General features: G+C 39.1%; 1 protein-coding gene across 2 annotated transcripts in view; it reads left to right on the top strand.

The window, feature by feature from the left end:
• Positions 1-23,540, top strand: part of LAMA3 (laminin subunit alpha 3) — a 114,039-nt gene that overhangs the window by 19,431 nt on the left and 71,068 nt on the right. For both annotated transcript variants that reach the window (XM_051774596.1, XM_051774606.1), the window contains exons 5-17: positions 11-181; positions 3,003-3,100; positions 4,591-4,706; positions 8,459-8,577; positions 12,548-12,638; positions 13,649-13,780; positions 15,187-15,249; positions 16,587-16,628; positions 16,761-16,898; positions 17,719-17,853; positions 20,518-20,652; positions 22,177-22,314; positions 22,765-22,811. In XM_051774596.1, the coding sequence (XP_051630556.1) occupies positions 11-181; positions 3,003-3,100; positions 4,591-4,706; positions 8,459-8,577; positions 12,548-12,638; positions 13,649-13,780; positions 15,187-15,249; positions 16,587-16,628; positions 16,761-16,898; positions 17,719-17,853; positions 20,518-20,652; positions 22,177-22,314; positions 22,765-22,811 (1,425 nt within the window). The remainder of the gene's footprint in view (positions 1-10; positions 182-3,002; positions 3,101-4,590; positions 4,707-8,458; positions 8,578-12,547; positions 12,639-13,648; positions 13,781-15,186; positions 15,250-16,586; positions 16,629-16,760; positions 16,899-17,718; positions 17,854-20,517; positions 20,653-22,176; positions 22,315-22,764; positions 22,812-23,540) is intronic.

The raw sequence follows: 23,540 nt of genomic DNA on the forward strand, positions 1-23,540 counted from the left end.
TCTTTGTTAGGTTGTAGTATCTTTGGTAAATGGCCGCCCAGGAGCAAAAAACTTCACTTATTCCCCTGATCTTCGAGAATTCACAAAAGCAACAAACATTCGCCTTCGTTTTCTCAGAACCAATACTCTTCTTGGACACTTGATATCCAAAGCTCAGCGGGACCCCACTGTAACTCGCAGAGTAAGTACTGTTTTCACTGAGATGTGTGTACTCAACAATCATATTAAAGCATGTTAGAGACCAAAAAATGGTCTGAATGTTTTAAGTTTGCAACATGCTAACAATGAAATTTACCCTGACTCGCCTTTAAATCCCCATATTTTCTCCAGGTTCATTTGAGACAAGAAGGTAACTAAGTGAGCACAGATTTATGGAGGGGAAGTAGTGATTAATGATTTTGTAGCAGACTGTCTTCATTCTCTGCTTTCTAATATGGAAGGAAGTTTGGTGCATCATAGGAGCTATGAAGAGCCAAAGCAGAAATATGAAGAGCCAAAGCAGAAATATGAAGAGCCAGAGCAGAAATATTCTAAACAATCTTACACAGAACTGAGGAACCAAATCTCTTCAACTTTTTTTGAAAGTTATTTTGAAAGAAATAACTTTCTGTTATTTGTATCCAAAGAAAAATTCTCTGTAAACCTGTAAAAACCTGTAAAATTCTCTGTACCTGAATTTCTGAAGGAGCAGGAATCAAAGGCTGTACTTGAAAGTTACTATCCTTCCACAAATTGTTCGAGATGCCTAGGTGTTTTCTGTGGATTTTGGGCGATCTAAGAGCTTGAAGGCTGGAGTCCCACTCCTGTTCAGTGGGGAAATGTAAGGAAATTCAGCTTCCTCAAGGGAACACCAGACAGAAATTCATATACTTACAGAGATTGAAGATTTCATATTGTATTGCTATTTTTAACCTTTTCTTTTAAAATGAAGATCTAGTAACAATTGGAGGAAGCCCTGGGGTGAGGCACTGCACAAATGCGTGTGAGCGTTTTGGTACTGGAAAACATAAAGCTATTCCAGTTATTTGATAGCAGTTTCATTAATTGCCTTTATTGTCTTAAGTGAACTTTGAGATGTTACTTGCAGGCAGATGTAAATGCAGTATTTTGTTTACTTGGTGAGCAGCACAGCTTTAGTATGAAGAACTTCTGATGTTATCCTAGCTATGGGGTGTAGGATAGATGAATGAGATGTCAAGTGTTTTATTAAATTGCTAAAAGAGAGTGTAAATTTTTATTGTAGAGACCTTCCAAGTCTATGAAATAGTTAATAGTCTTAAAAAAATCTTTATGTTAAACTTATTACAGAAACAGATGAAAACTTAGGGATACTAAGCAGGTTTGCAGATGACACAAACCTGGGAGGAGCTCTTGACTCCATCAAAGGCAGAGAGGTCCTGCCGAGAGACCTTGACAAATTAGAGGACTGGGCAATCACAAACCTTATGAAGTACAACAAGGTGAAGTGCTGGATTCTGCACCTGGGATGGGGCAACCTGGCATGTTTGTACAGACTGGGGATTGAGGTGCTGGAAAACAGTGCCATGGAAAGGGACCTGGGGGTCCTGGTCAATGGCAAGTTGAATGTGAGTCAGCAGTGCCCTGGCAGCCAGGAGGGCCAACCCTGTCCTGCTCTGCTCTGCACTGGTGTAGCCTCACCTTGAATAGTGTGTGCACTTTTGGGCACTGCAATATAAGAAAGACATTAAGCTGTTAGAGAGTCTCCAGAGGAGGGCCTTGAGGGGAAGCCATATGAGGAGCAGCTGAGATCACTTGGTCTGTTCAGCCTTGAGAAGAGGAGACTGAGGGGAGACCTCATTATGGTTACAACTTTCTCATGAGGGGAAGAGGAGGGGCAGGCACTGATCTCTTCTATATGGTGACCAGTGACAGAACCCAAGGGAATGGCCTGAAGTTGTGTCAGAGGAAGTCTAGGTTGCGTATTAGGAAAAGTTTTTTCACCCGGAGGGTGGTTGGGCACTGTAACAGGCTCCCCAGGGAAGTGGCCACAGCACCAAGCCTGATAGAATTCAAGAAACCTTTGGACAGTGCTCTCAGGCACATGGTGTCTTTTGTATTAGAGAGTACAAATCTGGCCACAGCACTCCAGGTGTGGCCTCACTAATGCTGAATAGAGGAGAAGGATCACCACAGAGAGAGTCTAGGCTTACAAGGGATGTACTGTGAATAGAGTGAGCACAGGAGATGTACCTGCATGGCGTTGCAACTCTTTTTCTCTTTGTCCTCCAGTGGCTTTATCTGCCTCTTTAATTTTTCTGAAAGGGTATCAATCTGTACAACCAGCTCTCTGTTCTGCCTGGCCATAAGGAGACAAGGAAACAACTTCTGAGCTACAAAAATGTATGCAGAAGTTGCTATTGATATGTGTACACTAATGATATTTCCACTGAGTTGAACCAACTAAATTTTTTTTTGCCTGTATTTCTGCAAGGCATGGGGATGAGATACAAAGTGGTTCAACTTCAGGTCACAGTTTCAAATCCATCTTCAGCCATGAGTGATTTTGACCAAGGTGGTAATTTCAGTCTTTTTCTACTGTTTAGTGATAGTTTTTGACCGAATGGGGAAACTACACTGCCCTTACCAGCATGTTCTGTTTGTTGATCAGACCACAGTCTCATGAACTGATGTGTTGACAGTAATTTACATCTCCATCCTCAAGCTGATTTGGAACAAGCTTTGGGCTTGGGTACTGGTGACTGTGTAGCTGCTGGGGAATGGAGAACTTCAGCAACATGTGTTTTTTGTGAACTGCGCAAGCCTGCTCCTTTTAGGTGCCCCATGGGTATTTGATTCGCTGGATGTCTCATACTGAGACATCACCATCAACAGGAGGTTGATTATTGGCTACCTGATTTGACTTTTTGTAAAGTTGTGCCTTTAAAGTTCTAATAAGCAAGATTTAACAATGTGATGTTGGTATTTCTGACGTAATACAAGTAAGGAAAGACGTATAACTACTTCTTGTACTTGTCCCACAGTATTACTACAGTATAAAGGACATCAGTATTGGTGGCCGATGTGTTTGCCATGGCCATGCTGAAGAATGTAAGGCAAAGAGTGCTGAAAACCAATACCAGTAAGTAAATGGAGCATAACATGGATTTAATAAAAACAATACATAAATATTTTCAGATGATCTTTTTTTATTATAGAATGATACGGTCTTACAACGATTTTTTCCATTACATTTTAAAAAAAAATAGAATCTACTAATGGTTAACAAGAAAACATGTCACAAGGGAATTATATTTAATGGGAAATATAATAATAAAAAGTCTTTACTTGGAGTTTTCTTTTTAATTGAAATAGAAGCTTGGCAGATTGAATAATTTCTTAGAAACCCTTTGTTCTTTTTGGAAACATGAATTGATATGACCTCTTAAAGCAGGAAATCCAACTCAGAAACAAAATCAGTGAACTTCATAGAGGTATTGAGCATTATAACTGAGCTCAGCCTAGATTCAGTGGCTTTCAATCATTACTAGAAAAAAATAACCATTCCCTTTCCTTGTGAAGTTTATGATCTCCACATTGATTTCACAAAGAGTTAGATCAGACTCCTCGGCTCACCTGCTATATGGAAGTGACTGAATAGTCAGGCTGTCTAAAACATATTTTAAAAACCTGGTTTAAACCAGCTGTTGCTTTTATCCATGATGGCATTGAAACAATCTTCTATCAGGGCAATGCAATATTTTCTGTTGTGTTTTAATGAACAGCAAGTGGGGAGATGAGTGCTTCCATTCAAGATGTCTATATTAGAGAAGAGTAAGTACAGAAATTGTAAAATCTACAGGAATAGGATGGTTATACTTGAAAATTTATTATCATTTATTATTAGATTACATAGATAAGAGAGGAAAATTGGAAAAGGCCTCTCCAGTCTCAAAGTCTTTGTTCCTCCTGGGATTTAGTTGCTATGTGTGATAGACCTAGCCCATAATTAAAGTCTACTTTTTACATTGGCTATTCAGCTAAATTTAAAAAAAATAAATTTCTCGATGAATAGAAAAATTTTTAAAATATTATTTTTAAAATATTATTTTTAAAATAATTACTTTTAAAATAATAGATGAAGTTATGATCTTGGTTTATTAAAAACACTGATAAAATCATTGTAAACAAAGCATAATGAAAAAATTATGAAAGTGTGCATATAAGGGTGATAAATATTTTGATTTATTGTGGGTCAACAAACCTAAGCCTTGGAATGAAGCTGAAATAGAATACATCCTAAATTGTTATATATCATCTTTGTTTAATATTCTAGAATAGTTTCATAATCCAGTCTATTAAATCCAATTATAAATGTTCTCTATAAGTAATCTGTGCTAATAAACTCATAATTACATGGTTAAAGTAGTCAATCATGAAGAATTTTATGGAAGTTCCAAAATGTTCCAGTATTACTGGTTGACCTCTTTACATGTGAGCTTATATCCTGTCCTTTTCACACATATGTTAGTCTTGGACTGCAGTAAAATTAAGAAAAATAATAGTTTTTATTTAAAAAATTAAGAAAAAACATTGAAATTCAGCTTCATTAAGAGCATTTCTCATCTGTAGGTTTCAGTGTGAATGTCAGCATAACACTTGTGGGGAAACCTGTGATCACTGCTGCCCTGGATATAATCAGAAACAGTGGCAACCTGCAACAGCTGGGAGCACAAACATATGTGAACGTGAGTAGCTGAAAAGAGGGTGGGTTAAAAGGGGTATTGACAAGATGGTGGGAATTAGCTGCAGCACACACGTTCATTGAACTTAACTAGCACACTGCATGTTTTAACACCCTTTTTTCTTTACAGAGGAAATTCTTTCCATACAGCAATGAGAAGAAGATGATGCAGTGAATATTATTTATGTTCTTCTTTCTTACTAAACATCTAAAATACTAATTTGTGTGAAAATATGACATGAGAAAGGTGGAAGCCTTCTTGTAGTACGCTGAGTCAACATCTCTCCCCAGTCATAGCTGTCTGCTGACAGACTGTGGATTCCCCCAAAAGAGCAGAGACTAGAGGCATGTTGGTGTTCAGATTGCAGAGAGATTGCTCAAGGCTTACAGGTGCTTGAGCTGCCCTCCCTTCTCATGCTGATGGTTGTCCCTCGCTGACTATATGTCAGTGGGCAAAAAGGTGTTCCTGCTGGGGAGTCCTGGTGATCCCACACTTGTTTGGAGTGTGCTAGCCAGACAAAGTAGCCAAGCTGGAGAAGGCCACTCATTCGCCTTTCTCCCACTTCCCTGTCTTTTATTCTTTTGTTAAAGAAAGCGACGGCACGGACTCTCTTTTGGTGATGGTTATGTGCTGTCACACAGAGGTGTTTTGCATCCCTCTGGCCAGAAACCAGGTAGTGTGGTACAGAAAGTGTTGCAACCTTTGTGCACGGCCATCTCCTTTGTGTCTGGCCCAATCTATATTTCCCGTCTGCCTTTCCTGAGAGTAGCACAGCCAGTGGGTACAAACTGTTAACAGGAGAACTTTATTCGAAAGCCAAAGAGATGTAACTATATAATTAGTTTGAGGAATAAAGAGATGACTTGTTTAATGAAAACTGCAGTAGTGTGACTTGGGAGGGGGAAGGGAGGTTGTGTGTGATTAAAATGTTTGATAGGAAGTAGGCATGTTGGGACAGTTTTCGAACAATATGTGAAACCTCATTCAAGTTCCCCTGTTTGAAAGGAAAATATTTTCTACCAGAAAAGAGATAGATAAAGAGCATAAATAATGTCATGTTTTTTAAAGAGTGAGTTAATAGAATATCATCTACAAGATTCTGAGCCAGAACAACTGTTTCTAAGTGCCTCTGAAAAAAATAGCCTTTTTAGTATGGATTGCTCCTAGCGGTTTGAGGTGATTTGTTGAGAGCATTTGCCAGGTGCAGACCTCTTTTGCTGGCAGCCATTAGTGAGGGAATTAAAGCAACCCCATTACTTTCCAGAAGCCTGAGGTTCTTTGAGGGAAACCGAAAGAGGTTGGTGGGAGCTTGTAGGGATCAGCCCAACATTTTGTTATGAGTTTCCCAGTACTGTATGGGACAGCAAATGGCCTGAAGTGGTGAAAACATGCTTGATGAGATAGAAGGAGTCTCTATTGCCCTCTAAGAGAACATACTATTACTATAATCAGAGGAAATAATTTCCCCTTTGCTGTTAGAAGACATGTGAACTGTAGCTCAGAGACGGTTTGGCCCTAGAGGCATGGGAGCAATTATTTACACTGTAAATATATACATATATTTTTTATATTCTCTTCTTTCCTTTTCTGACTTAATATCTTGAGCCAGCATGTCATTTGTGCAATGTTTTGTTTTCTTGAACAATTACATGAATAAAAAACCCCAAAGTTCTTCCTAGGCTATCACAACCTGGCCAGGGAACCCAGTCTTGACCTGTCTGGTTTCCTGTCAGCAGACCTTAAGGGAACCTGATGGCAGGCCAGCACCTCAGCTGTGTGGTTGTTAGTTTCTAGGAAAGGGTTTCCTTGTCCACAGCTGTTCAGATACAAGAACGTGGAGCAGATACAGGGAATTATTCAGTTTCCCTTGTCTGTATGATCATGTAGCAAGGCATGGAGAATCACTTGTCCCTGAGTTGAGCTCCCAGTTGCACCAGGTGCTTGGAATAGAGTTTGGAGGAATTATCTCCCATATACTTCCCTCATAATGAAGAAAGAAGGGCCAGGACCCTTAACTTCTGTAACCTGTTGCCTTCCAGAGTATTGTATCCCCAGGTCCAGATGAAGGAAGGGTTTCCCTAAACATGAAATAATAGCATTGTCAATTCAAACCTTGAGGAATTTCCTGGGAAGGTTTCTCTGGAGTGCCGAAGCAGCTGTAGTTAAAGGCTCATCTAGCACGCAGATGCTTTGGGAACCCTTTTTTGGTTCCTGCATTCTTTCAGGAAAATTCCTATTTGTTCCTCTCCAGTGAGGAAAAATCAGATGAGAAAAAAGAGGACGTGGGATGAGTTTCTGGTAAAACCATGGCCATGCCCTTTGATTTATTCTATTTGATTGCTGTTATGTTTGGTTACTACTCTGAATTATATTATAGTTCTGGAAGATTTCAGTGAAGACAGGCAGGGCTTTATATGACTAATGGGAAGGGATTAGTTTTAACTAAGATGAGATACAAATAACTGATCTGTAGGAAATTATATAAATTATTTTCTGGGTAAATCCATCACCCTTTACTCAAACATTAGACTGGCCCTGCAATTTATGTTGCCAGGCCTTTTTGCCAAAGATAAAAGAGCAAAGTTTTTTTGGGATTAAGTTCTCCCACCTTGATCTAAGGAGATTGGTGAAGGCCTGATGTCTGTACAAGGCCACAAGTGGATACATCAGTGGATTTATCTCAGATGTTTTCAATAGGTGAATATCCTAGGGTGAAGCACCTGTGAGGCTGATGTGCCTGCAAGCAAAGCCTCACAAATATCTCTTGATCTCTTCTGAGCAGTGCATTCTTAACATCTATGAGAAGAAGTGTAGCAGAACATATGTGTGTAGATGGATTCTGAGCAGTGCATTCTTAACATCTATGAGAAGAAGTGTAGCAGAACATATGTGTGTAGATGGATTCAGAGCAACTCTGAGTTCAGCTGTTACATTTGTTTAGCTTAACAGGAGGGAAAAGTAAAGGAAAGGAGCTAGCCACAAACCACCTAAAGTAAAATTTATCACAGCTGAGACTATAAACAACCGTACACTTGGGAAATGGGTTATCTCAGTCACCCAATTCTATCCTTTTCTAAATAATAATAATAATAACAACAACAACAACAATATTGTTGGTGGTATTACTGTTCTTCATACCATACTTCTCTAAACCACACTTCTTGTGTTCACAATTCTCGGGAAGTAGAATCAGCCCATATTTAAAATGTCTCCATTCAGAAGACAGCCGCTGGGTAAATGTATAGCCAAGCTTGCTGGTGTATCTGTATCTACAGCTGAATATGAGAGTTCTTTGGTGTAGGTATTTCTGTTTAAATACGTATATCTTATCTGTAATTGTTTATTTTAAATAAAGGTTTCGTGCACAGAACATCAGCCCAGATGTATCTTGTTAGACATGAAAAAATAGAATAAACATTTGAGCATGTTTTTGATAATTTTAAAAAATTACTGTAACCATTCTTCTGGAGCTTCCTAGTTCTGCATTTATGCATAAATAAATAGGCTTGAGATGGTACAACTGTTGCCTCCTCTGATAAGCCTAGCAGCACTTTTTCTTCATTACTACATGACTGTACTATGTTTCTGGTATGAAAATATGAAATTTCAGTTGTTGGTAGGTAAATATGTGCTTTTGAGTGTATCCCAGCATGCCTGAGTATACCCATACAAAAAATCTAAGCTTCTTTTCCACTTTGCTACATTACTGAATTCCAGCAAAAAAAGAAAGCTGACTTGGAATATTACTTTTTCAGCCTGCAATTGCCATGGACATGCCACTGATTGCTACTATGATGCTGATGTTGATCAGCGTCGAGAAAGCTTAAACATCCATGGGCATTATGAAGGTGGAGGGGTCTGCATTAACTGCCAGGTAAAAACATCATTTTGGTCAGTTTAAATAAATGATGATTGAAGAAGGGCTACTGGAGTGGAATTGTCTCCACACCAATAGTTTTGGGGCTGACTAGTCTAGATAGGCTTATTTTTTCTGGTGTACTCAAAGCATGGAAAAAGATGTGTGAAAATAATTTACATTGTACAACAATATTTGTTAATGTGTAAAAGACATATACAAATTGTATTTATTGGCTCAGTCCTGTGTGATTCAAATAAAACCACATAATGTAACAATTCAATCTACTATAAAAACATTTTCTTGCTTAACAGAGGGAAGTAAAATTAACCAAATAAAATGCCAGCTCAGGCCAGGTGGGTTCCTTACTGCAGCAAAACACAGAGGGCTCTCCCTCATCAGCAGAAGTAAAGGAGGGTATAGACTCTACCAAGATGAAAACTTACTGGTATTGGAAAAGCACAGAATCATTCAAGGGACCTCTGGAAGTCATCTGGACTAGTGCTTCACTCAAACCAAGGCTAGATGCAAAATTACGTCTGGTTGCATTGAGAAATACCCAGTTACTTCTGAAAATTAGACCAAGGATGCACATTACACAGACCCTGGGTAATCTTTTATAGCAATTAATCACACTCATGGTAAAGAGATTTTTGTTACTGTTCAGTAGGAATTTACCCAATTGCAACTTGTGATAGTTGGCTTTGGGGCTTTTGTTGTGCATCTGTGAGAAGAGTTGGTTCTGTCTTAACTTCTGTCTGTAACTCCCTCTTTAGGTAGAGGAAAACTGTCGTTAGGTACCTCTATCCTCCTGGAACATCTCTTCTCCAGATGGAGAACATGTTCTTGGAAAGAGAAAGAATGTCTCTCATTCTGAGTAGCTTGTTCTACTCTGGCTAATTACTACGAGGAAAGATCATAAAAGGCTCTGATAAAGTTGATCTTATCTTGGACTTATCTCTGCTTTGAGTGAAACTGAACCACTTGACCTCCTGAGATCCCTTTCAACCTGAATTGTTCATTGCTTCAGTGACTTCATGGTTAAATACATCCAAACTTATTTGGAAGTCTGTCTTCCTTTTGTTGTCTAGTCATCTGGTGCATGATGTGTGGTGACAAGCAGCTGACCAGAACGTTGCATTACAGGAAAATTGTCATCAAGTCTGTGTTCCTGTGAAACCTCATGATTTATGTATTATCATGCTGTGCATTTAAAAATATAGCTGTATTTAAGGAACAAAAAAAGGAAATATCCAGTAAAGAGTATGTTTTCCATATTATTATTGCCACAATATAATCAGATATTGTCCAAAAGGCAGTCAGAAGAGAGTAGAGCTATTTTTACTAGCATGGGTAGAAGAAATGTTCTTTGTCTTCCAGTTGACATTTCTGTGCAGAACTTTGTTCATGCAGTCTAGTAAGATTTATCATGTTGGTCCTTTCTGTCAGCTCTTTGTTCATGAGAGAACATTTCTTTTATATTACTTCCAGGATAGAAAAGAGCAAAATTAGTCTAAATCTATGAGTTCTATGTTATATGACTGTTATGAATTGTTTGCAGTTAATTTTGTGGAAGTGAATTTGGATTAAATGAGTTTACCATAAATCTAATTATAGATTTATTTTTTTTTTAATTAATAAAGTACATGGATTTAAATTTGCTTTTTCTGTTTTCATCGGGGGGAAAGAAGTGTTAGGAATGAATGCCTCAACGAAGAAGTGATAGAGTGGAAATGTTGCATACAAAGATAGTTTCTTTAGAGTCTTATAACAGTGGAGCTCTGGAAATCACATAGTCCAACTCCCTTCTCAGACCAGGTCTAATTAGGTCAGGTTGCTCAGGAACTCGTTCATCCAAACTTTGAACTCCTCCCAGGACTGGAATGGCATACCCACTCATGGCAACCTGTTCAAGTGTTTGACTTGATAATTTTTTCCCCCAATATATTATTGGAATTTCCCATGTTCCAGTCTGTGCCTGTTGCCTCTCATCCTATTGCTGTGCACCTTTGGTAAGAGAGATTCATGAAGTTGATTGGGCATACTTTGCCCTAGGTGAACTCTGTTAAATATGTCCTGTCACCTTCCAGTCCTTTGTGTGTTCTAAGATGATTTGTTCACTGGATCTCCTTCCACACTGAGCAGTGAATTCCCATTGTCTTTTCCTTTGCTGCTGCTCTACTCCTAGAAACTTTTCCTTTTGCACTTCATCTTCCTTGCTAGTTTTAACTCCAGCTAGGCTTTAACTTTCCTAACTCCACTCCTGCACGTTTGGGCAATATCTTTGTATTGCCACCAAGTAGCCTGTCCCTGCTTCTGCCTTCTGTGTACTTTGTTTCTGAGTTAGAGGTCAATCAGGAAATCTGTGTTTATCTGTTCTGGCCTTCTGCCATACTTGCACATTGGAAAGAACTGTTGTTTTTCTAAGGAGGCTGTACCTGAGAATCAACTACCTCTCTTGGTCTTCTTTCCCCCCAGGAGAGTTTCACACAGAATCTTCCCAAAGCAGCTATGTGAGCAAGGCAAAATATGCTTTTCAGAAGCCCAGAATTGTAATTCTGCTATTAATCTTGCTTGCTTGTCTTAGAATCGTAAAATACACAATTTTGAGATCACTGCAGCCAGCACTGCCCTCAACTTCACATGTTCTTCCTTGTTAGTGGGTGTCATTTGGAACAGAGCATCTCCCCTAAGTGGTTCATGAACCTCTACATCAGAAATTGTCTTTCATACATTCAGAATAATTTCTGGATTGCTTGTACCTTGCTGCATTGCCCTACTAAAGTTATCTGTGGTATCTCTAGCTCTCTGTAGTATCTGTAGTTATCTGAGTAATAACACCTTCTCTTGTTCCCTAAAGAAGGTTTCATTTGCCTTCTTGTTCAGGTGGTCTGCAGTATCAGCTGTGCTGGCCTGTCCTCTGATCCTTACCCCCAAGCTCTGTACAGGTTAATGACCTGCCCCAAGCTCCAGGGAGAGGCCCGGGCACTCTCCACCGCCCCAGACCTGGACAGTGCCATCCTCTTCCTGAAGCTCTGTCTGGGCTGGTGCCTCTGGTGTGCCGCTGGAGTTAGCACCAGTAGTCTCTGAAGAATGTGCAGTGTCCTGGCTGCCCTGTTCATGACTGCCCACCAGTCCCTCTAGTAAATACTGGGTCCCTGCTCAACCCTGAATTGCAACACTCCCTAAGGAGGAACTAAACAGCGAGTGGGAGCTGGGGGAAACTGCTTTGGTTGCTCCAGGGCAAAGCTTCCTGCTCTGGTTCCCTGCTCACACATCTATAAACTCATCAGGATGCCTTCATGTGACCATGATTTATTGAACTGGTACTTGCCATTGCTGCTGCAGACTCCCGCTGACCCATTGCAGGAGAGAGCTTTGCTGCACGAGTTGAAATATACTCAGGACTGTGTTCACAGCGCAATTACATATTTTTACTGTAGTTCAAATTACTTAGGATTTTTTTTCTGTGTGCCTAAAACATTTATTTATAGAGACATATACTTTTCTAATGGAAAAATCTGTTTTGTGCTGACTGGACTGTTTAGGTTTTGGTTTGTTTTGATATGGCTGATCTTAGACACAGGGTATGCAAAAAATTGATATATAGTATGAGGAAAAATTCATGATTGCTTGAAAAATATATTTATTATGATAAGAAAGCAGATATCATAAGAATGATAAGAAGATATATCATGATATAAAGAGAATTTTCCAAATAATTTTTTAAATAGTTATTTTTTCTTTATAGTGTTTTAAAGATAAAATTCAACTGCTTTATGCAAGAATACCATGATTCAGAAACCTGTAGAGAATAGGTGGTTAAAGAAGGCCGCATGATGATTACTGTCTTCATTGCAGTCATATTCCCTTTTTTTCCTGTGCCAATCCTTTCTTAGTTGTATACAGAAGCAGGATGTTACTGTTTCTTAATTCTTCCAAGTTCCTCTTTTTACCTCATATTCTCCTTTTGTTTTATTTTGCACAGCATAACACAGCTGGTATTAACTGTGAGAAGTGTGCAAAAGGTTACTATCGTCCTTATGGTGTGCCAGTGAGAGCTCCTGATGGCTGTATACGTGAGTCCTACTCTATGCAGTATCTTCTTGTGGTGGTTTGAGAGTTTTTTGGCTATAATAAAGGCATAAGATGCATCTTTTGGGGAGGAAAAATGAAGAAGTGGCCAAAAGATGTTGGGGAACATCTGCAAATGACTTTCTGTCTTGCTTTAGACTTTTTTAATTGTATTATTCTGTACTTATGTGTCATATGAGCATAAAGCTTCAACCAGGAGCAGGACAATAGGAGGAAGTAAGGCAGTAAAGGCTAGTGAGGAGATAGGATCACAGAAACCTGGGGTACTGCTACACACCCCACAGTGAGGAGGACCTCAGGACCTCTAGGGAACCACTCTCATCTCTCCTCATGATCTTGCTTCTCTTAGCTCTCTAATGTACATGTGAGGTATCCTTTGGCTCTTGGTCACTTGAAGATTTTGTTCTATAGCTCAAAAGGTCACAAGGATCACTACTCTGATTTTATGCAATGCTGAACCTATTGACTGGGAAGGGATGCAATAGGATAATTACTAATGGAACATTTAAAAAAGAAGAACTGAGTATAGGTAAGAGATAAAGGTTGGATTACAAACAGGCTGAAGGATCCATGTCACAGGTGGGATGAAAATACAGTTATGTATTGAAATGAATGGGAAGTCGGCAAAGCCATGGCCTTGATACTGCATGTTGTGTGTCAGGGAACATGGATGGAGTGTGGTGCTTAGCCTAGACCATGGAGAGATATGAGAAGTTGCCACAGAAAAGATAATTGCTGCAGTGCTGTGGAGTAATGATGTGCAGATTTTGGAATTAAAATACCCTATTCACTCTAAGAAAATAACATGGGTCTTTCTTCTAAGAGATGTATTGATGATATAAAGTCCTTGGGAAAAACTGCATGAAAATGTTAATTCTTTCAATAACGAGTCATTCAGAACTGCAAATTTATTGTTATAATGGCACTGTGAGCTGCTGTGAAAGGCAAATTATTATTTTCTAAAGAGTGCCTAATTGCTGATACCTTTATTTAGCCTGCAGTTGTAACTTGGAGCATGCAGAAGGCTGTGAGGAAGGGTCTGGCCGCTGCTTCTGTAAGCAGAATTTCCAGGGAGAAAACTGTGAACGCTGTGCTGATGGATTCTATGGTTATCCATTTTGTATCTGTAAGTATACAAGTACAAATGCTTCTTTTTCTCTATTTTAAAGGCATATTAAAGAATTAACAGTTTTCATTACACTTGACTTGGTTAAAAAACATCTGGTATTTCAGCTTCACATGTTTACATGATCTGATAAATCAGTTGTTATAATACTGAAGAGAGTCAGGTTTATTTAACAAAACAGTAATGACTTGAAAATCAAAGAGATTTTGCTGCATTCTCACAATTCTGCATTCTTTTAAGACATCAAGTCTACAGCCCTATCTCTCAGTAAATAATGAACTCCAGTCCTAAAGCCTTGAACAAATCATTTAAACATGTGTCAGGGTCTTTAGGTATAAAGACCACTTGGATCAAGAAGTAGAATATGACTTTAATGAGAGAGAAGAGAAACTGTGTATGTGTTCTCCTTGACGCCTCCTAGGATCTGGAACTTGCATATCTTATAAACAATGCTTTTGCCATAAAAAATTATATATAAAATAACTGAGAAGGAAATGTAACATCAGGATTGTATTTGCTGCATAGAAGCTTGTGACTCCATGAAAAGATTGTAAAAATGCATCGGTGGGATGTTTTGTGCCTTTAGGAGAAAGAAGTGTGTTTCTGACAAAATAGGTGTTGTTCTGGAGCAAGATTTGAGGTCTGACTAAAATAAAGGTACTGTGATAAAAACACAAGAAGAGGAAAACAGTACAAAACAAAAAAAACCCACCTGTAAAAATTGAATGTTGTTTGAATTCAATGGCTGTGATAGCATAAATCCTGTACAGTGCATTCTAGATTGTCACATCTGATATATCCTCTTGATTGAAATCCAATGTTTTTAAATAATTTCAGCTCGGGTAGACATTGATCTAAGTCCCACTGATGTTTGTCTCATGGGCTTTGGATTCCATCTTAATGCAGGAATGTTTAAGAATGGGAAAGACATTCCAACAGTCTGGAGGATTTTTAAATAAAAGCTCTGGAGGTGTACTGTACATGTCATGAATTTTGGCAGTTCATGTAGCAAGTGGTAATGCCACATAGAAGGAGATGAACCTTCAACTGGAAGCAGGAAGTCTGAAATAAATATGGAACTCCCTAGATAGCTCTCCTAACACTGTTTGGTGGAAGTGAATTTTCTGCATGAAAGCATATAGGGAGCAGGGAAGCAACTTGATTTAATTTCCAAATGATGTCTGGCCTTTCATACTGTTATTTTGAGAAGGGAAGTTTGTACCTGAATTGGAAATCAAAAGTAAAATGTTTCTTACCCTGTTCCTAACTGAAAGAAAATTAAGCTGAAATCATATGAATATCATGCTCTCTGTATTGACAGGAGATGAATTAATTGTTTGTCATTATTTTCAATGAAATCAATGTGTCTGTTTCAAATAAACCTCATTGTTTCTTTTGTTTTAAAGATACTCCCGTATATCCTTTTACTTCTCCGATTCCAAGAGATGCTGTGGCTGGTGACATAATAGGCAAGTTCTTGGTGTTTCTTTTTCCCATTTCGCTGTTTTTCCCCATGTTGCTGTTTTTCACTGTTTCAGTGGTGCCTGCTCTTTTGTAGAATCATAGAATCATTTAGGTTGCTCTTTCATGGAGATTTATGTAGTAATTTTGTCACTGTTGGCATTTATCTTTCAGAGAACCTTTTTTCTTGCTATAAGTTCATCATATTGTATTAGAGTTTAGTGGGCTAGTTCCAGAAAGAGTTATGGATCAAAATAGCTTTGACCAGCCTCTGGCAAACATCTGCAGGAGGGGCTGACCATCTTGTTTGGTGCTCTTATGAACAGATCCATCAAGACTTTCTGACACGTACAACTTTCTGACATGACAACCCCTGATTTGTGGTGTAAATCTCTTCCTTAATGCTAACTGGCCTCTGCCTTAGGACTATCCTCTTTCACCTGGCAAATTGTACATTGCCCTTGGCAGTGAAGGACTTTGATTTCTAAGAGAACTACATATTTCTTATATAGCCAACTGCAAAGCTGCCTGAAATCCAATCCTTTGGTGGGCTTATATTTTTTAGTATATGTTATCGTACTGCAGAACAGAGACATCATCACAGCTAGTACTAAATCACTTATGTACTTGTAATGCACGTCAGGATTAATGACTTAAAAAACCCTTGTAGCCTTTTCCATATCCCAAAATCAACATGCTTACCTTTATTTCTATTAGCTTTAATAAAACTGGAATTTATGTTGGCAAATGAAAAAGTGTTTTCTTCCCCAAATGTAGCAGACATTTAGATATAAGCAGACAGTACAAATTCATGTATGTATATTCAAATCCATGTATGTATTTACAAGTCTCAATTGTTTTCTTGAAAGTGTCTGCAGATGCCATCACAACCCAAAAAGCCTCAGTCTCCTGTAGCACTTATCTCTTTCATACAGCATCCAAAATAATTGCCCTGGTAGGCCTCTGGGTATGCTCTGTTGCATATCCTCTTCTTTCACAAATTTTTAAAAGAAAGAAGAAGGAAAACTCCAAAGGAAAATGAATATAACAGGAGAAAACAGATCTTGAGCTATCTACGTTTTCAAAGAGCAGCATCTGAAGACATAAAAGCAGCTGCCTCTGAATGAAAGCTTCTGTGTAGAAGTTGTAAATTTGTGCTGACAGACCTAGCACGATTACAGTTCATTGTTTGTTGAAATGAGATTTGCATGTAACAGGTAGTTTTCTTGGTTCAAGAGTAGTAATTACTAAGCACTGATCTTGTTTTTCTCTGCAAAATGACAAGGAATTGTGTTATTTTTTGCACTAACTTTGTTTCTTTCTTTTCCTTTCCTCTTGTAACTAGAAGGTGGCTGCAAACCAGGGTATTTTGGCCCCCAGTGTCTGCGTAAGTGCCATAGTTTCTTTGACACTTGGAGCTTGCGCTCCAGAGTAAATGCCAGCCTCTGGCTTCCAAGGGAAATAAGAACTTTATGATCATAATGCTGCAAATGTTTTCTTTTATGAATGTGCTCTTCAGCATGCCAGTGCCACGGCGCAGGAACGCTGGGTGATGACTGCGATGGAAGTACTGGGCAGTGCAGATGTCGAACTGGATTTGGGGGTTTTTCCTGTGACACCTGTTCAGTGGGGTATTTTCAGTACCCCTTCTGCCAGGGTAAGCCAAACATTCCTTTTGGCAAGCATATTCAAAACACAGACCCAAGTTTTATACTAAGTTCTTTTGCCATCTAGGTGTGTTCATGCAAGGCTCTCCCAAAACTCACACAAGTCAAAGAAGAAGAAAAATGTGATGAGGGGAGATTTCAATCTAGAAATGTCCCTGTTTCTTTGGTTGCTGTTTGCTGTGTGATGCAGCTGCCAGACTCCAAATTGGAGTTGGATTTAGTAACACTGATGAAATTTAGAATACCTTTGGGAACATTACTGTTACTTACCCTTGTTTTTCTTTAAAAAAAATTATGTTTGAGTTTGCAGCATCACTTTGATGTACCAAGTTCCTCTTTCTCATTGATACTGGAAAACCAACTGGTTTTGAACTTTAATATCCATCTCTGGACTGTCTTTTTAGGCATTTTATTAACCACTCCCACCTGAGATTGTAAATCCAAGCCATAAATTGTTTCATGCCGTCTCAAGAGAGATGGAACTACTTTCAATAGTTGGCATACCGCTCGGTATTGATCAATCAGACTCTGAGTGGAAACAGGCCAAGTGTAGTGCTTTGGCACTGATATTGAACCCAGTACTTCAAGCCAGCTTCTTTTGCTCTTTCATTGTTTCCCTTGATGCTGAATTATTACTGTTGTGGGCAATCAGTAAAAGCTGTTATGAATCAAAATAAATCTGATGAGAAAATTTTGATCCTGTTGAGCCTCAGGGAGTTGCTTTTACTTTTTTTTTTGATATTTTTATTTCAAGAAAGATAAGAGAACCTGTGCAGAGACTACCTCTGAAATATCTTTCCTCGTTTGCAGTGTGTGAATGTAACTCAGCAGGTACCCAGCCCGAAATCTGTGACTTTCTTGGGAGGTGTCTTTGTCGCTCAGGGGTCACTGGACTTCAGTGTGACAGCTGCCAGCCTGGCCACCACTCGTTCCCTGCCTGCCAAGGTAAGGCTGCTGATTGCACGTACAGCATCAAACAAGCCCCTGAAAAGGCAGACAGGAGCATACCCTTTTTGTGTACCCTTTTTGCAGTGGCTGGAGCAACATTCACACTAGTAAATAGGCAGGCACTCTTGTGCTGAAATACTCATATACTCTAATTCTCCAATTCCAGGCATGTTACCATAGTAGAGAAAAATTATATAGTCTGTTTACTCACAGGGTTGTTTTATTTTTCTGCGTGATCAGACTATTTGATGTACCCTCAGTCAGCACAGCTGTCTTACTAATAACCACAGCCTATTCTCACGTGAAGGCCCACAGCAACAGGGCAGACTTGGCTGCTAAGGAACTGGCATAGCAGAGCTGCAAAGCACTGATCTACTTTTGCAGAGGGTCTATGTCTGGTACCTTGTAAAATGTGTGTTCTGAAAATCTGAAGCTCCCATTTTGCCCTTCATGGTGATTTCTCCCTGGTTTTAAGATCATCTGACAGTCACCAAGCCAACCTCTGTCTGTGTAATCATGAAACGTGGAAAATCTCCATGGGCTTTCCCCAGTGTATGTGCTACCAAGGACTAGCCTGCTTTTTTACAAGAGAAGGAAATCAGTGAAGTATAACTTCTGAAATGGACTTTTGGAGTATAACATAACAGTCTTGTGTGTGGATGAGGACTCCATCAAGTATTACTTGGACCCTAGGTTTTGTCTGCCTTTGCAGTGAGTGAGAGAGGGGCCCTTAATCCTTAGTAAACTTTATGTTGAGAAAGAATATAGACTATTGCTGAGTTCTGGTATGTGCTTTCCTGTTCAGATTAACAAGATTTTTGTAGGCCATTATGATTTACTTTCTTCTACCGTGTTATTTTTGGTTGTTGGCTATGTCAGTTCTGCTTATACACTTTTTTATCTCCTGTGAATGGACAGCAGAATTCTTTATGCCCTTGTGTCCTGATTTCAGCTGGAATAGGGTTAATTTTCTTCTTAGCACTGTGTACAGTGCTGTGTTTTACCTTTTTTTCTAATTCTTCTCCCCATCCCATGGGTGGCCTGTGAATGGCTGCATGTACCTAGTTGCCAGCTGGGGTGAAACTACCACACTTTGCAAAGGTGTTGTGTTGTGTTACCAAACACAATGGGTGGAACAAAGAAATAGCACATGACTGTGGTTTTTATCTGGAGTAGATGAACATTTTTTAATGAAAAACATAAAATCAGGATTCTCTGTTGGTACACAGTGTTCAGTGGTTTTAAAATAACCTTTTTTTTTCCTTAGAACAGAATCAAGAAACAATCTTAAAGTAAATCAAACCCATATTGAATATGTTTGATCATTGAACACCAAAAGCTGAAAAGAGACATAAAAGCTTAAAGGAGCATGCAAAACAAATTGTAAAAGACAGATAAAAATAGTCAAAAATGCAGTCAGTTGGATTACTCAAAACTGCTGCAGTTCACAGTTTGTTCAGTTAAAATAAGCTGCAATGGGTTTAAACTTAAATTTACGCAGCATGCTGCAAACTGTGGTGGAAAGTGAGTAGCCCAGCCTGCTACTCCTGTTTGGAGTTGTCATCTTCAAGAGGGAGATAGATCTATAACTTTTGGGCTGCTGCAACTACACTAATCTCTCTGGTCTTGCCTTGTTGAACTCAATAGAAGCTTTATTCAAATAGAGTGATATGAAAATAAAGCCTTCAAACAAAACAGTAGTATTAAAATTAGGATAGAGTGCAATGTAATATTCAGCTAGAGGTGGACTCTAGTTTTCAGAAGCTTCAGTATTCATACTTCATATTTCTCTTATACTAACTTCCTAGCAAGCCCTGCATCTTTCCAAGCATCTTTGAAGTAAACAGAGTAAAGTCAGATGTCTTTGACTGAAGCAGAAAGGAACCAAAAGGGGCATCCAGAAACGTTAATATTTTGGGTTTATATTTCTGTCAGTTTGTCATTTCTGTCAGTCATAAAATCCAAGGGATTAACTACAACACTTTGGCTTGTACCTGGGAGGTCTGGGATTCCCAGATGGGCTCCCATTTGTGTCCCTATGAAGTATGACCCTGTGTAACATCCAGCATCATCTCAATAAAATAGCACGTGTTATCTCTGATGGAGCTGCTAGCCAAAATAGTGATAACTCCACGAGAAATTTGTGGAGTTATAGTCTGACAACATGCTTTCAGTGTTACACGCAGATTCCTGCAATGCACTGCTTGCCACCTTGTAGAATCAAGATGTTGGCACGTTTTACCTTGTTCATCATGAGCTTGTGCTTGTGCATTGTTACTTATACACATCTTGGTAGCCACTAGACCTGGTCTGGCTTGGTGGATGCTGTTTCTTAGAGGTAATTTTTTTTAAAGCTGTGAAGTACTTCTCTCATGTGACATTATTCATGTTGTAAGATGGATTTCTGTTGCTTACACGTTTTGCAAGGCATCTCTAAACTGGACATTATAGAATTGCAGGAATGTGACCATCAATGGTTGAGTTACAGAATAAACATCTATTTCAGCGTATTAATTTTTGGTGATAAAATAATGGTTTGTCTGGTTTTCTCATGATTGATTTACATTTAAAGATAAGGGGTTTTTTTGCAAATTCTAATTTAAATAACTGATGATTTAAACATGTATCTGTCAGGACAGATTTTTTTTTTCCTCTGTGCAGAATGCAAATGTGATGGTGTCGGCTCAGTGGAGAATACATGTGATCCTAGAGGTCAGTGTCTGTGCCATAGTAACTACGCTGGACTTAGATGTGACCAGTGTGCTCCAGGATATTACAGCTACCCCAGCTGTTTGCGTGAGTAAAAGTCTTTTCTCCTTTTACTGGGGTTTTCCTTCTTGTATTTGCAATGCAGAAGAAAATAAATTTTCTCTAATATATTTCCATCTAAAACTACCCATGTAACCATGATAGCTTTGTTCCATCCAAAGCTGGCATCAACAACACTGAAAATCCAGGCAGTGGCCAGTCTTCTTGACCAGCACACCCTCTGATAGTCCTCCCTGGCACGTCACTGCTGTTCGTGTGCTAACTGGATTAATGTGAGCATGGCAATGTTTGCCCTTGGTGCAGTTGTGTGTCTCTTTTAAAATATGAAATCTAAAGCTTAGGCTGGGCAATGGGTATTTATGAGTTCTGACTCACTCAGCTTACAGAACATAGGCTATGTTTCAACTGGTTTGGGCTTCTAATACTTGACACACTGTCTGGTAAACTTTATGGTAAGTGCAGTAGTGTGTGCTCATCATGTGTGCCAACACTGCACTGTAAGTCCTGTTCTTGATGGGCATGACTCTGCAAATTTTCCATCATACCAACAATTTTTCCTGCCCATGTGGGTCAGGCCCAGAACGTTTTTATAGTTTTTTCACATCATGTGGATGGAAGCCTGCAGGCTCTGTCATTAATATCAGCAAGCTCTTTTTTCATTATGAACAGGACTGCTCTTTCCTAGAAATCAAAATATTATTAATGCTAAAGAAGGAACATACCCTCATAATTCTGCTGTTGTTAATCACTGTAACCACAGCAAAACCCAATCCGACTGGTTTTTTTGTCTCCCTTTAGGAGACTGGCTCCTATTTCTCTAAAATAATTGTCAGTAACTAATTAACCCTTAGACTCTATCTGAGCAAAGATTAATCCCCTGGGCTGCAACAGCATTGTTCTTTTTTGTGGCATTATTCTTATTTACCCTGTGTACATAAATCATTTCACATCTGAGGCCTTACATAGGAATCTGGAACAAGACTGTTGCATGGTGTTTATCAAAGGTTGCCTCTGGCCTCCTCTGCCCACATATCCAAAGTTGTGATGGGCATGCAGACTGAGATTCTGTCTTTCATAGAATCATAGAATGGTTTGGGTTGGAAGGGACTGTGAAGATCATCTAGTTGCAACCCCCCTGGACATCATATTTTTAGGTGGAGATCTAATTACAGAATTTGCCCTGTGGTTTCTGTAACCATAAAAAGATCAAGAAAGCAGAAAGTCAAACCCAAGCCTGCTGTTGGGATGGGACAAAGAAGTTGAGGAAGAGAGTTTCATTCTGGTTCCAGATAATCCTACTTGTTTCTGTCAAGATCAGAGGAAGAAAACCATGTCCATATGGTACAGGTCACCTCAAACTCCTAGTTTCTCCGTAGGTCCACGGACCCTGGGAGTTATAGAAGGACCTGTGAGCTATTTATTGGGAAGAAAACTGAAGAACACTCTACACAAATAATATTGAAAACCTCTTCAGTACTTAAGTTTTGGAAAGTTTTTGCTTGGTGCCTATGGGGTGAACCCTCCCACCACTGACAGTTTGTTGTTGTGTAGCTTGTCGGTGCTCTCCCGACGGCTCCCAGCGTGGAGTGTGTGAGCCCCTGTCGGGGCAGTGCCCCTGTCGGACAGGCGTCACAGGACAACGGTGTGACAGATGCCTTTCTGCTGACAGCAGTTTTCCATACTGCGAAGGTAATGCTTGGGAGGGGAAATCCTGCATTCTGACTGGGATTGCCCCCCTTTTGTTGCAGGGCTCTCCAGAACGGTCTCCTGCATGCCAGGTTTTGTAGAAAACCTGAAGCCTGGGAAGGGAGGAACCCCCCAGGAGCACGTACTAAATCACCTATTTTATCATTCTGTGTGTTATTTCATTAAGTGAACTGTAATATTAAAACCTATTTTTAGATGATAGCACAGAAACATTAAGAAAATATCTGTGGGTTTTCAAGTAACTACTTTGCATACAAAACCAAATAGTCTAAATCAGGCTAAATACACATTTGAAAAATATTAAAGGTTAAGTATTTGAGTCCCTCCAAAGTAACTATATTAAAAAGCCCAACCTGCTATGTTGTACTTCTGCACTACTACATTCCACAGCTCTGTTTTTAAAAGATCTTTCAATGTGTTTGCTTTATAAAGATGTCAGCCCTGAATGTGACCCTTCCGGGAGCATTGGTTCTCACTCTGTGAGTATTCTACCATTGCAGCTAACAGTATCTGCTAATCATTCAAGTGCCTTTGCTGAACACATTCACCTCATTGCTCAAGCCCTGAGTTCTTAGACTGTAAAATAATTGCACAAGCTTATTTGCAGAGTAACAGTGGAAATAAACTTTGTGTTTTGTTCTTTGATCACACCAGTGCAATTTACTGTCAAGGGTAGGGGTTTTTATCTTTTATATATAGAATATGCATACTCTTTATGTCTTCTTGGTATGCTGTAGCACTAATATATACGTGCAGCTATAAGCCCATGCATGTCTCAAAAGACCTGGTTCTGAGTTGCAGCAGGCCCTTTCAGCATCAATTATTCTTGAAATAATTATTATATCTTTGTAACTCTTGCTGTTCCACTATTATTGTTATTAATACAATGATGGTTATTAGTAGTAGCATATTACTAGAAATCACAGTCATTGCTAAATGTGTAGCTAAGACAACCTAGAGGGTAAGTCTGATGGATGGAAGGGCTATCTATGTGGGTTCCTTTATACAGCTGTGTGTGTCTTCCAGCAATAAAGGAAAAAGTAAATGTGAAAATGAATTATTATTTTTAAGGAAATTTTTTTTATACTTATAGCAGTTATAATAAGGCTATGAAAGAATTGGAAAGTAGATCCATTGGGACATTTAGAATCGAGTAGATACATAAAAAATATCCAGGGTGCAAAAATCCTGTGCTGATAGGATAGACT

The sequence above is a fragment of the Manacus candei genome, unplaced genomic scaffold (assembly GCF_025592945.1).
Source record: "Manacus candei isolate 608988 ecotype Guabito, Panama unplaced genomic scaffold, ASM2559294v1 h1tg000008l, whole genome shotgun sequence".
NCBI classification, from domain to species: domain Eukaryota; kingdom Metazoa; phylum Chordata; class Aves; order Passeriformes; family Pipridae; genus Manacus; species Manacus candei.